The 13,452-nt window shown below is 43.8% G+C and overlaps 1 protein-coding gene across 1 annotated transcript in view; it reads right to left on the bottom strand.

The window, feature by feature from the left end:
* The window catches only part of LOC117948144 (protein-serine O-palmitoleoyltransferase porcupine-like), a 15,048-nt gene extending 1,988 nt beyond the window's left edge, over window positions 1–13,060 (bottom strand). The window contains exons 1-12 of the mRNA XM_034877648.1: window positions 12,914–13,060; window positions 11,654–11,790; window positions 11,272–11,464; window positions 10,956–10,999; window positions 10,441–10,622; window positions 10,225–10,355; window positions 7,790–7,915; window positions 6,445–6,545; window positions 6,231–6,307; window positions 5,278–5,341; window positions 2,824–2,909; window positions 2,514–2,624 (exon numbers count right to left, since the gene is read on the bottom strand). Of these exons, the coding sequence (XP_034733539.1) occupies window positions 2,514–2,624; window positions 2,824–2,909; window positions 5,278–5,341; window positions 6,231–6,307; window positions 6,445–6,545; window positions 7,790–7,915; window positions 10,225–10,355; window positions 10,441–10,622; window positions 10,956–10,999; window positions 11,272–11,464; window positions 11,654–11,789 (1,251 nt within the window). The 5' untranslated portion in view covers window position 11,790; window positions 12,914–13,060. The remainder of the gene's footprint in view (window positions 1–2,513; window positions 2,625–2,823; window positions 2,910–5,277; window positions 5,342–6,230; window positions 6,308–6,444; window positions 6,546–7,789; window positions 7,916–10,224; window positions 10,356–10,440; window positions 10,623–10,955; window positions 11,000–11,271; window positions 11,465–11,653; window positions 11,791–12,913) is intronic.
* Window positions 13,061–13,452: the final 392 nt, after the last annotated feature.

The following is a 13,452-nucleotide window of genomic DNA, read 5'->3' as shown; positions in this document are numbered from 1 at the left end:
GTTTTGTGTGCTTCTGAACTCGCGAGTACAGTCTTCCAGGTACAGCCAGCAAGTACGGTCTCCCCAAGAACACAAGTCTGTTCTTTGCTTACTTGGTATTGAGAAACGCCCACTATAACTGTGGTTGTCCACACCTGAGTTCAATTTCTCTAGCCACACCCAGGCCTGATTATTGCCACACCTGTTCACAATCAAGGCATCACTTAAATAGGAGCTGCTTGACACAGTAAGGTCCACCAGAAGATCCTTAAAAGCTACACATCATGCCGAGACCCAACGAAATTCAGGAACAATTGAGAAAGAAAGTAATTGAGAGCTATCAGTCTGGAAAGGGTTATAAAGCCATTTCCAAAGCTTTGGGAATCCAGCGAATCACAGTGAGAGCCATTACCCACAAATGGCGAAGACATGGAACAGTGGTGAACCTTCCCAGGAGTGGCCGGCCGCCCAAAATGACCCCAAGAGCGCAGCGACGACTCATCCAAGAGGTCACACAAGACCCCACAACAACGTCCAAAGAACTGCAGGCCTCACTTGACTCAGTTAAGGTCAGCGTTCATGCCTCCACCATCAGGAAAAGACTGGGCAAAAATGGCCTGCATGGCAGAGTTCCAAGGAGAAAACCACCGCTGAGCAAAAAGAACATCAAAGCTCGTCTCAATTTCTCCACAACACATCTTGATGATCCCCAAGACTTTTGGGACAACATTCTGTGGACCGATGAGACAAAAGTGGAACTCTTTGAAAGGTGTGTGTCCAAGTATATCTGGCGTAGAAGGAACACTGCATTTCATAAAAAGAACATTATACCAACAGTAAAATATGGTGGTGGTAGTGTGATGGTCTGGGGCTGTTTTGCTGCTTTGGGACCTGGAAGACTTGCCGTGATAAAAGGAACTATGAATTCTGCTGTCTACCAAGAGATCCTTAAGGAGAATGTCCGACCATCTGTTCGTGTACTCAAGCTGAAACGAACTTGGGTTCTGCAGCAGGACAATGATCCTAAACACACCAGCAAGTCCACCACCGAATGGCTGAAGAAAAACAAAATGAAGACTTTGGAGTGGCCTAGCCAAAGTCCTGACCTGAATCCTATTGAGATGTTGTGGTATGACCTCAACAAGGCCGTTCATGCTCGAAAACCCTCTAATGTAACTGAATTAGGACACTTCTGCAAAGATGAGTGGGCCAAATTTCCTCCAGGACGCTGTAAAAGCCTCATTGCATGTTATTGCAAACGCTTGGTTGCAGTTGTTGCTGCTAAGGGTGGCCCAACCAGTTATTAGGTTTAGGGGGCAATCACTTTTTCACAGAGGGCCATGATTATCACCTTTAATAATAAACACCTTCATTTACAAATTGCATTTTGTGTTTACTTGTGTTGTCCTTGACTATTGTTTAAATTGGTTTGATGTTCCGAAACACTTAAGTGTGACAAACATGCAAAGGAACAGGAAATGAGGAAGGGGGCAAACACTTTTTCACACCACTGTAAGTTCAACATGTAGTACGCTACTGCTATGGTTTCATTTTGTCAATGGGAAACATACATATGTACAGACAAGGCTGCAGCAGCAGAGCCGCGTCAGACACATATCTGGTGTGTAAAGACAGAGAAAACCCCACGCAGCCGCCACGCAAAAAAAATACCAAATCCCATGTAGGGATGTGTGCAGGAGGCCTTCTTTCCTCTCCTACACTGGAATTCCTTGGTTTTAAACTATATTGTATGTACTACATACATGTATTAGAGCCAGACCGATATATCGGCGGGTGGATCTTAGGCATTTTCCAAACTATCGGTATCAGCATTTATGATGGCCGATAAAAAAATATATATATGTAAAAATATGTATAAATATATGTTTTCTTATACTATTCTTTTTTAATTATCAGAACTTTAATATATTCTGATGTTCCTCTGTTCTGTTGTGACAATAAAACTAATTATTGTCTTAATTATTTAAGTGTGAACTCATAAATAACTACAGATAACTAATGTTAGGACATCTGTGTTTTGCTACACATTTCTGGATATTTCTTTTAAAAATATATCAGCCGATACATCAGAATATCAGATTTTTAAATAACCAAATATTTGTATTGGCCTTAAAAATCGGTCGGATGAAAAAAGGAAGACGAATGTGAAGTACAGGAGGGTCCAGCAGCAGAACTGTCTCATACTCACACTGAGAATGGGATCACATCAACTCACTCTGGTTTATATGCCATCAGTACACTTACATGTAGTATACTGTGTACTCATTTAAATTTGAAAGGGTAGTGTCGCCTGCCAAAATATATACTGTGATACTTCTTGAAAAAGCCCATGTATAAATTACATATGTAGCTGCTGCTCCATAGCAAAGATGGCAGCAGCTGAGGGCAAGTGGTTTCCAGCGTTCCAACACTCAGCGTTTTGACTGTTTTGGAGCCACCGTGTCTTCTTGACATTCAAATGGCATTTGAATATATATTTTTTTCTTGGACCTCGGCCCTCAAGTTGCTCTCACCTCTTCTACTTCCTGTTCATCCAGTCCAGGATCAAACATGGAGCCCAGGTAGGTGAGGTGGAAGATGGCCAGGAGGCTGAAAACCAGGTTCAGCAACATCACCCAATACTCCTACAGGACCAAAGGAAAAATAATTAACACAAAGAGCTGCAAGAATGTCTTTTTAAGCTTTTTAAACCTTAAGGAGTTACATAACACGCCCTGAAAATCTTTGCTGACTGCCAGTGCCTCATGTGTTTCCATAACTGCAAACGCCATTTGTCTGGACTGATGGTGCTGCTCACACAGCTGAGGAGAGCTAACGCCGTACCTTCTTGTGCTGGTGGCTGCAGTCAGAGGGGCAGGGCCTGGACAGGACACAGGCACTGAACACACAGCCTAGCTTCTTTCTCAAAACTGAGGGCAAGAAGGAAAGAAAAAAGTATTCAAGGTTGAGAAACAGACTGGCTTGTGTAACGACATAATTCAGCGTGTGAGTTTTTACTGGCTGCCAGACTGGGGTGGGTGTGGCGTAACTAGATCACAGGGCTGAAAAGCAAAAAAATAGACAATTTTACTCTGCTCCACAAATTAAATCAATAGAACAATAAATAACACAAAATTACATTCTTATTAATCCATATTACATGCCCTTATAAAGAAGGACATTTAAGACAGATGTAACAATATAACTTTAGGTTACTTAACATAACCCTGGTTCTTTGATAACAGAGTGAGGTGTTTCACTATAGGAACTGCCTCGCCGTGACCAACTATGGAAGCTCCAATGACACCACGTCTGTCTCTCCCGAGGGGCCTGCAAACATTTACTCTCATAGGCCAATGATATGGCCTCAACAATCCAGTGGGACAGCCTCTGGCGAGACAATGGCTTACCCTTGTGGGGTGTTGCCCAGGACACGAACAGCTGATCAACTTTTCTGAACACAGCCATCCGGTTCGCATACATGTGCAGGGCCCGGACAGGGCACAACATGTAATGCCGCCTCTCCATTCCAGAGCAGAACGGAGGCGGGGTGGTTCTGCTATAAAGACAGCAGGTGGACGCGGCCCTTGCGCTCTGAATGGTGTCAATGACCTGTTCTGGCAGGCCTGATGCAGTCAGGTTCCACCTCTCACGGGCCAAGCCCAGAGCACTACGCGGTGCGGGTGGGAAATTTTCCCGCCCGCTTGGGAGAGAAGGTCTCTGCGTATGGGGAGAGGCCCTGGCTCTAGATGCATAAAGTAGCACGTTTGGCCACAGATGATCTAGAGCATCCCAACCCAGCGGTGCATTTACGTCTGACAGAGAGAAGAACATCGGACACTGTGTGTTTTCTTGCGAGGCGAAGAAATCTACGGTTGCCTGGCCGCATCTCCTCCAGACTTGTTTCACCACTTGTGGGTAGAGAGTCCACTCTCTTTACAGAGAATTCCCTCGTGACAGGAGATTTGCCCCCCCGGTTTAAAATGCCTGGTACGTGTGTTGGTCGAAAAGATAGCAGTCTTACGCTTCTCCACAAAAATCACCCTGCGGTGAGCGTGTGCCGCCCTGGCGGTTGATGTATGCGACCACTGTGGAATTGTTTTTTTCCACTAAAACATAGGGACCCGGGAGAAAGTGCGGGAAATGTTTCAGAGCCAGAAACACTGACATAAGCTCCAAGACATTTATGTGAGCCTGGGCTAACCTCCGGCTCCATGTGCCATTTACTGTTATCCCCAACAACGTTGCTCACCATGCTGACAGGGATGTGTCCATTGTCATGGTTACCCTGGATGACACCGCCCCAAGCGGGACACCAGATGCGAGAGTCACCGTGTCTCTCCACGGGTGGAGGGCTGCTATGCACGCCAGCGTTTTTCTTCACCCTTCGGTTGAGGTGACTGTGTGGGCACATGTGTAATGCTGCCACCCAACGCTGAAAATCTCTCATCATTAACAGCCCCAAATGTACCACAGACACTACTGACGCCATCAAGCCGAGCAGGCGCAGGCATATTCTGAAAGGCATGGCTTTACTGAGCCGGAAAAGGGAATGGCAGTGCCCCAGAGACACTAGTCTCCCCTCCGATAGCGTGACGCAATAAGAGAGGGAGTTTATTTGACACCCAAATACTCCGTACATTGCGTGGGTTCTACTCGGCTCTTCGCCCAGTTTGAACCCCAAATCCGTGAGATGAGTTATCACCGTAATGGAATCTCTGGCAGCCTGCTCCCGAGAGTGGGCGCAGACAAGATAGTCGTTTATGTACAGAAATATTCTGATAACACTGTTTTCTCAACGGAGACAGCACCACCTCCACACACCTGGTGAACACCTTTGGTGCTAATGACAGCCCGAATGGGATCGATTGGTATTCGTAGGGTCTGTCCTGATATGGAAACCTGAGAAATGTCCTGTGTGTAGGATAAATGGCAATGTGGAAATATGCATCTGAAAGATGCATCGTTACAAACCAATCCTCTGGGCGGATTTAACATCAGAGCACTTTGTGTGTTAACATCCTGAATGTGTATTTTTGAAGATGTCTGTTTAACACACGGAGATCTAAAATCAGGCGAAGCAATGAGCTCCCTTCCTTGGGAATGAGGAAAGGGGCTGCCAGTGAGCGCTGTTGGGCTAGAGTAAGCATGTGTGAGGGAGAAGAGACAGCAAAGAGGATGTAAAGTGAGTTAACAGAGAACACAAACCTTCTTAAGACATGGATCTGGAGAGAGAGAGAGAGAGGGAGAGAGAGAGAGAGAGAGAGCTCTATGTACAAGCTGATATGTTTTACATACCATGTTCAACATATGTGATGAAGCCCAAAGACAGCAGAACAGCTCCCAGGTGAAAGCTCAGACCCTGAAGAAAACAAACAGCACATTCAGTTTAACTAGTGATGACCTATTATCCAGCATGTTTTGTTCCGTAGAACTTTGGATGGGCTACCTGTTTGTTACAGGGTGGCTACAGGTATAAACAAGTTAAATTTGATGAGCAATTTTTTGATATATGTCGCCAATCCAAATTTAGCCACGTATCTGGTCTTGTCTTTTCCCAGAGGTAAATGACTGTACAAGCCTTGAATCTGGAAACATTGCTTGGAACACTTCTTCAGTCCCGTCATTTGACCTGTATGAATTGTGGCTTCATAACATCTAGCGTTGTAGCATTGACATTGTTGCTAGCGGTGGAGAAGAAACTAGCTATGGCGGGTTACTGGCGTGCCTTTACGTAGTCTGTGTTTTTTGCTTTGTACGTGCGATTCCACCGCTCTGATCCCCATTTTCCCAAGTTGGAAAATCTTCCGACACATAACGGTGCCTGAAAATTCGCTTCTTAAGCTTCTTCAGGCACCGACAATAACCAAGAATACTCGTTGTTTTCAAGCCATTTGTCACTGAACTTGCATTTCACTATGTTTCTAGACGGCTATCAACAATTGCTGTATTACCTGTATACTGCAAAATTACAAATCTCTTATTTTTAGGAAACGTGATTTAAGACTTTTTAAGGACCCGCGGCCACCCTGTGTTAACCTTAATATTCACAGCTTTTCAATCAGGGAACAGTTCACGCTACATGGCTTGGCCACAGATGGATGGCAAGAGACTGTAGGTCACCATGTGTCCCCATACTAAAGTGGAAGCAGACGTGCTTCCAACAACAGAAGAATTGTCTCTGACAAACTGTATCCTCAAATGGAACCAACACTGTGAAGGGCTCTGGAGAGAAGCATTATCTCACTAACATGCAGTAGGGCGCTGGCTGTGTACGTCACCAGGATGGCTGGAAAGGTCCCCAGTTTCATGGCGTTTTTAAAGGCATCTGATGAACAAGATAGAACAGAAGACTTTTAACACAACATAACTATAGATATATTTTTATATTTTAATTTGTTTTATTTGTTTTAATGTGACAAATGATCCAGCTCTGGATTTTTGAACAGACTGAGTTGGACTTACAGGTTTTCAGCCATCGGGACATGGGGATGTTCCAGGACGTCACCACCAGCACCATGGAGCGAGGCATTTCCACACTGAGAGGCTTCACCACACTCATATCCCTGCAGAATTTAGAGAATAGAAAAAAATACAATGCAGTATGTTAAGTACTCATGTTATGCTAATTTCCAGGTTTTATAATTGTATTTAGGTTATATCAGAATAGGTTTTCATGGTTTAATTTTCAAGAAACACCATATATTTTTTGCACTGCACATTGCTGCAGCTCTTCTTTTAACCCTGTGTTTTGAGCTCTCCGTTTTAGCTACAGAGTGAGACATCACACTTCTGTTCCATCTTGGTGAGGAGTCGCACATGTGCAGTAGCTAGGTAAGGACAACTAGCCAGTCAGAAAAAGAGTATGAAGGTGTGTCCTGACAGTCCCTAGGAAAGAACTACCAGCCAGTCAGAAGCAGAGTCTGAGGGCGTACCCTGACAGTAGCTAGGTAAGGACTACTAGCAAGTCAGAAGCAGAGTATGAGGGCGTGCTCTGACAGTACCTAGGTAAGGACTACTAGCCAGTCAGGAGCAGAGTATAAGGGTGTGCTACGATAGCAGCTAGGCAAGCATTATAACATCTGTTACAAAGTGAAATGGACAGGCTGAGACAAGGATGAAGGACAAAATGGAAGCCATCACAGTGAACCCCTTTCACCCTCTCCATTTTATGCATGATGATTACCATTACACACGTAACATCACATAATCTCGAAAAAAAGAAAAACACAGCAAAAGGGGTGCACTACGAAGCAAGTTCCAAAGAGCCAGGCTGTCTTTGGATTAGCCGGCTCAACAAAACTTGAAACCTCACTGAGAGATAACTCAGTGGTTTCTTTTCTTAAGGCTCTTTCAAAAAATGTTTCTTTTTTGAATTTATTTTGTAATATTCATCCATTATAATTATTTATGATGACAAATAAATTATTCTTATGAATGTATATTTATTAAACAATATAAAAACGGACAAAACACCCTTCAACCATGTCTCTAAATACCCTCTCCCCCAAAAGAGAACCTCTTACACTTCTGCCACCTGGCTCCATGGGATTTTGCAAGAATATTGACATTATTTCCACAGAGGTGGATTTGTGAAAGACACTTTTTGTAGGCGATTTCCACCAGATACACTGAACAATAGTCTCAGGAGCAGCTTAGATGTGCGGCATAAGTTACCATGCCAATCTAGCCAGGTAAAAAAAGAGAGCCACCTGACATAGAAAACACTGGCTTTAGGCTCCACCTACCGTGCTAAGCCCATTCATCTGGCGTTGTAGTACAGCCCTCTGTCACCCCCAGCTAAACTTACCATCTGATGTTTTCTTTTTCCTCTGTGAAGCCGGCTCCAGCCAGCATACTGGTGCCTTCACTCAGGTGACCCACAAAGTAGTTACTGAAGTGGAAGGACACTGCGTTCTCATAAGCATGCAGCCACCTGTGCAGCACACCACATACAAGTAAAAGACACACATAATGTTTAGTTTGGTAACCAACTCAACACTTTCATCACATCTTAACCAACATCAGCGTCATAAGAACTACCAAATTACAGAAACTATCTTTATACAGTAGGGTTTTATTTAACCAAAGCACAGGGAAAACAGAGGACGGAATTGTGTCTCAGTTCATCATTTATCCTAAACTTCACTCAGTGTTTTGATGTCCAAAATATTTTTTATTTGATTGACATTAGGGCTGCTCAATTACAGAAAAAATAATGAATCATGATTATTTTGGTCAATATGGAAATCTGGATTTTTTAAGACAATTACAAAACAGTCTTTGGATCAGAAAACAATCTGTTCTACTACTGTGAGTTGGTTCAGCTTTTACAGATATCACATGTTACACAGCTAAGGAATGGGAATCCAAACAATGACAATATAACTTTAGTTATCAATATTAGGGGAAAAGTCACACTGATGACGACGTCCATAGTTCAAACGTCTTTAGAAAGTGAAGGCGTGTGTTTTACACGTTTGTAAGGCAACATACCTAGTCTAGTCTTTAGTAGGCAAACATTTGTATTGCAGTTCTATAATACGCCATTAGAAAACCACTGGTCTCTCGTCTGCAATCCCTAATACATCAGTAAAGAAATCCTAACAGTTTGGAGGTGACAGGGAGGGTAGCCTTCTCCTGCTCCTTCTCTAGGGTCTCCTTTAAATTGGCACAATCCACTCGCCATAGTTTAGGGCATCGGGAGCGGTGGATGTGCGTCGTTCAGAACACAATACAAAATAAGAGTGTTCTTGCAACACAGAACATGGCAAAATAATGTTTTTCTCGATTATACTATTTTGGTGATCAAAATTCAATTAAATGCACAGCCCTAACTAACATTTTAGATTTGTTTCCAGTGGGATATTATTGAGTTCATATAGTGACTTTGCTTTTGCAGATTTCACTATTACTGCCCTGGAAATATTAAGAATTATGTAAAATAAAAATAACTCAAAATTTGAACTGATTGACTGTAATTGTAATAGTCAAAATGATAACGATCCCTAATGGTCAAGGACATTTCAAAATGACAGGACAGCTTAAAAACAGGAAAGGGAGGGGGGGAGAAGCGGGGCAACATGCAGCAAAGGGTCGCGGGTCAGAATCAAACCGGGGCCACCGCCAAGGACTCAGCCTACATGGAGTGCACACTCTACTGGGGCAGCGAGAGGTCGCCCATAGGCACGACCATTTAGAGCAGCAATCAATTTTCAAACTATTACGAAAAACAGTTTTATCATATTCGGACTTCTATGGCAAGAATTTGACTTTCAGATTTTTTTGCCATGAAGGCGTATAAAGTGGTAAATGCATGAGTCTCATGGTGAATGCGTGAAATTTGGCTGCTCTGAAGCGTTACACGCATCGGCGCATGTACGGCTAAAATTTGATGTGCGTAGGGCGCCTGGGTAGCTCACCTGGTAGAGCGCATGCCAATTTACAGAGGCGCAATCCTCGGCGCAGTAGCCTTTTGCTGCATGTCATTCCCCGTCTCTCTCCCCTTTCATGTCTAAACTGTCCTGTCACAAATAAAGACCTGAAATGTAACAAGTGCAGTACTGTGTATACACGTAGTACTGCAACCACAGTACTCTTAAAAAGTGCCCTGCCACACAAAACCGTTTCCACATGCCTTTTTTGAAATATGTTAGGTCTATATGTGTTAGTTAGTGTTATGTGGTGAATGTGAAAGTGAAATTCTACCTCCTCGGTCAGCTCTAGCCACTGAAAAGAGAGGAGGAGGAGAAATCAGGCCAATCACAAAAGCTGGTCAGTCGGACGTCATGTTGCCTGAGCTCATTACTACTGCTGATAGCCAGGCTCTCATTGGACAGCTGTTAGCCAGTCAAGCAGCTTATCTAGCTGAATATTAATAAAAACTGGCACAACTGGAGATGAATCATCCTGCAGGCTTTCTATACCACGCTAGAATGGCTGGAAAAAAGGAAACCCAGGTAACCAAGTTACAGAGTCCTTGGTAGAACTTCAGACATTACAACAAAGTCATGAAATATGTGTGGCAGGGAACCTTAAAACTGACCTTTAGAAAAGTTGACCACGTGCTTTCTAGCATTCTAACTCTAATTCTAACCGTGAAAACAACCCTTACCTTTCTCAAATGTATCTTGGAAGCAGGGAAAGAAAGACAGACAGTATGTTCACAAACCAGCGTATTGTAGCAGCTGTTGTATTGGCAAAAATACCTTAGTTTCATAAGATTTAAATGAAAGTTTGTCTTACTTCTGTGTGACTGCGTTTCCGTGGATAGGGATTACCAAAGGGAAGAGGTACGGGGCCACGCAGGTGGAGACCAGCAGACAGATCTGACTCTTCAGGAGGCTGAGGGAGGAACCGCGCAGCCACAACCAGCTCTGACGAACATACCACCTCATTACCACAGCGCGCCACAGCAACGACAGCATGCACACGGAGGAAGACAAAAAATCAACTACTCACCAGTTTCTTGCCCTCAACGGCATTCTTATACCTCGAGAAGCTAATCCAAGGGCCAAAGACAACTGTGCCCACAAAGAGAACGTAGCCGAGGAACTCAGCTGGGGAGGGCAGGCTGCCCACTGCGCCTCTGTCAAGGTCAAAGGCTAGAGAGATGGCCTTCATTGCCACCACCATCTGAGAGCCTGTGTGGCGCGCGCGCACACAGACAGAGAGAGAGAGAGAGAGAGAGAGAGAGAGAGAGAGAGAGAGAGAGAGAGAGAGAGAGAGAAGAGCAGATATTATTTAGTACTGTTGGTGTGTATGTGTAGTGTAGCTCTCCGCAGGGAGAGCCGTCCAGCAGACAGCCACCAATTTGGCAGAAACTCTGAACTTAAAACACAACCTGCTAATATGCCAGACCAAAAGGCATAGCTATGGGAACACTGCAGTGTTGTAGAAAACAAGATTAAAATAGCTAACTATGACTAAACAAAACTTTGTGACAGTATTTTTAGACCAAAAGATAGAATATTTACCTCTTATTTTATGCCAGGTCACCATGTCAATTAAATGCAACTCTCTGAAAGGAAGAAGAACAAAACTAATTTTACAACTTGAATTCCACACCAGAAATGAGGTTTGCAGAACTACTTATGAAATTAATCAATGCTGTATCCGCGGAAAATTACTGGGGAAATTGTGAAACTGCAAAAGGAAGCGTAGACGTCTGTAGACTGTGCAATATTTCAACAAGCAATGCCACTGTACGAACGCCGACAATTGACTTTGTCCCTTTTTATTAATGATTGATGATTAATTTCAGGTTCCGTGTTCCTTGCGGCGTTTTCTCACCCAACGAGCAGGTAGATGAGGATGAGAGCCGAGAGGAAGAGACCCCTGCTGCCGGAGTGGTGGCTGAGAACCAGAGCCAGGTAACACAGCGCACTGAGCAGCAGCACCCACAGCATGTGCTGCTCAAAGAACAGGAAGAGGCCGCACATCCCCGCCAGCATGGACACCACATGCTTCACAGTGGACACTCCTCCTAAGAAATTCAAGCACAACACACATGGAAAAACTACCAACTAGTTTCTTGTTATATTTCATTGTCACTTTAATTAACAAAGCAGCGAAATATCCGAATGCAATTTTGGATAGCAGTGGAGCCGTAATCAAGGAAAATGATCTCAGTACAGACAATATCCTTGTGCTGGTAGGCAACGAGTCAGCTTACCCAGTCTGAAGCAGAGTCTGCAGACAAGGCAGAGCAGCAGCAGCCTCCACAGCTGCTGGACGCCCTGTTGCACTGTGCTCAGCCCACAGCTGGCCGCCAGCTGCTGCCACACCTGCAGCCGCTGGGACAGGTCCATCCTGCACGCAGACAAAGACACAATCAAAATGACTGAGTGACAGACAAATGAATTATGATATCTAAAATGGATTAGACTAGTTAGTTATTGGAAACTCCTCTGTAGACGGAGGATTAGAAGCAGGAAAATTGAGCCTGAGGCATTATATATATATATATATATATATATATATATATATATATATATATATATATATATATATATATATATATATATATATATATATATATATATATATAGTTTAAATCATTAGTATTTCCATTCTGTGTGTCGTTTTAAAGCTTAGACTTTATAGGTTTTAGGATACCATGCATGTCATGTTTAAATCCCAACTGCTTCCTGTATTTACAAAGTTTGTGGTTTTTGTTAAAATACTTGGTAAAAAAAGACAGTTTTGACAACATAAGAGTTGGTTTATGGGTTCTGAAAGCTGATGATCTCAAAAGAGACATACTTTCAATGATCCCCAAAAGGGGAAATTACATGGTAACACTGTGTTGTTCCATCCACTGAGGCCAGCATGCCCCAGCAGGTCCATGAACGCCCCAGCCCGCCAGAGTCCAAGCTCGGCCTGCAGGGCTCGGATCCATGAACTGCTCAACAGGTTCACATCACTCCCTGCATGTAAGAACAACACATCCCCACGTACACAACACGTGCTTATTATTAAAGACGGTACTGGATTAGTTATCAAATCAAATTCTGTAAGCTTTTCATATCTTTCAATATCACGTGACCCGGGGCCAACTCCTTCTTCTGGGGGAAAATACAACATATTATATTACATAGATTGTTACTAGTAGCAACAAGCATCAATGCGCAGCCATTAACAGCAACGGAATGACGTTAACGTTGCAGGACAACTCGACTTACTCCGAGTCTATTCACATCGCCTTTAAGGGCAGATATGTCGTTTTCGTGAACGGGTTATTCACTACCCGTGTTTAACGCCACAGTGACTGTAGAGCGCATTCGTTCTGCAACGAACTAGTTAATGAGCGCAGTTAACGTATTAGCCTTCCGTCCCTTCCTAGTTCAGCTGTAGTTTGAACACAAGTGTTGCAACGAGCCGAGGCTAACGGTAGCTACAGCTAACGGTACAGCTACAGGCATACCTGAGTTACCTCGGGGCGGTAAAAGAGACAGCAGCTCACTGGAAAGTCATGCTATTCTTTAACTGTCTATGTGCTATACCACAGATGATGCCGTTATTACTTCTAATGCTTTTTCTTCTTCGTCCTACTTGTCTTCTTCCATTGTTTACAGGCGGATTGCAAACACCTTTAGGTGCATACCGCCACCTACTGTACCGGAGTGTGTAACATGGGTTGTCATGTTCCACTCATCCCCGGGCCTGTTGCACAAAAGTAGAATAAAGATATCCAAGATAAGTGAAAAAGCGCAGCTTGACTTAATCCTGGGGCCTGTTGCACGAAACTAGGATAAGGGATTAAGCCAGTATATTCAAGTTATCCTGGATAAATTTAGCTTTGACTCGGTTTCACGAAACCTGCGGCCTGTTGCACGAAAGTAGAATAAAGATATCCAGGATAAGTGAAAAGGCGCAGCTTGACTTAGTGTGATCTGCTCATCGCGGCTTAATCGGTTGCACGTTTGCCGAGCCGGGATGGACAGGTGAAGCTATGTCAAGCCAGGTAGGCTA

Source organism: Etheostoma cragini, chromosome 7, assembly GCF_013103735.1.
Source record: "Etheostoma cragini isolate CJK2018 chromosome 7, CSU_Ecrag_1.0, whole genome shotgun sequence".
Taxonomy (NCBI): domain Eukaryota; kingdom Metazoa; phylum Chordata; class Actinopteri; order Perciformes; family Percidae; genus Etheostoma; species Etheostoma cragini.
This window is presented reverse-complemented; position numbering and strand designations above follow the sequence as displayed.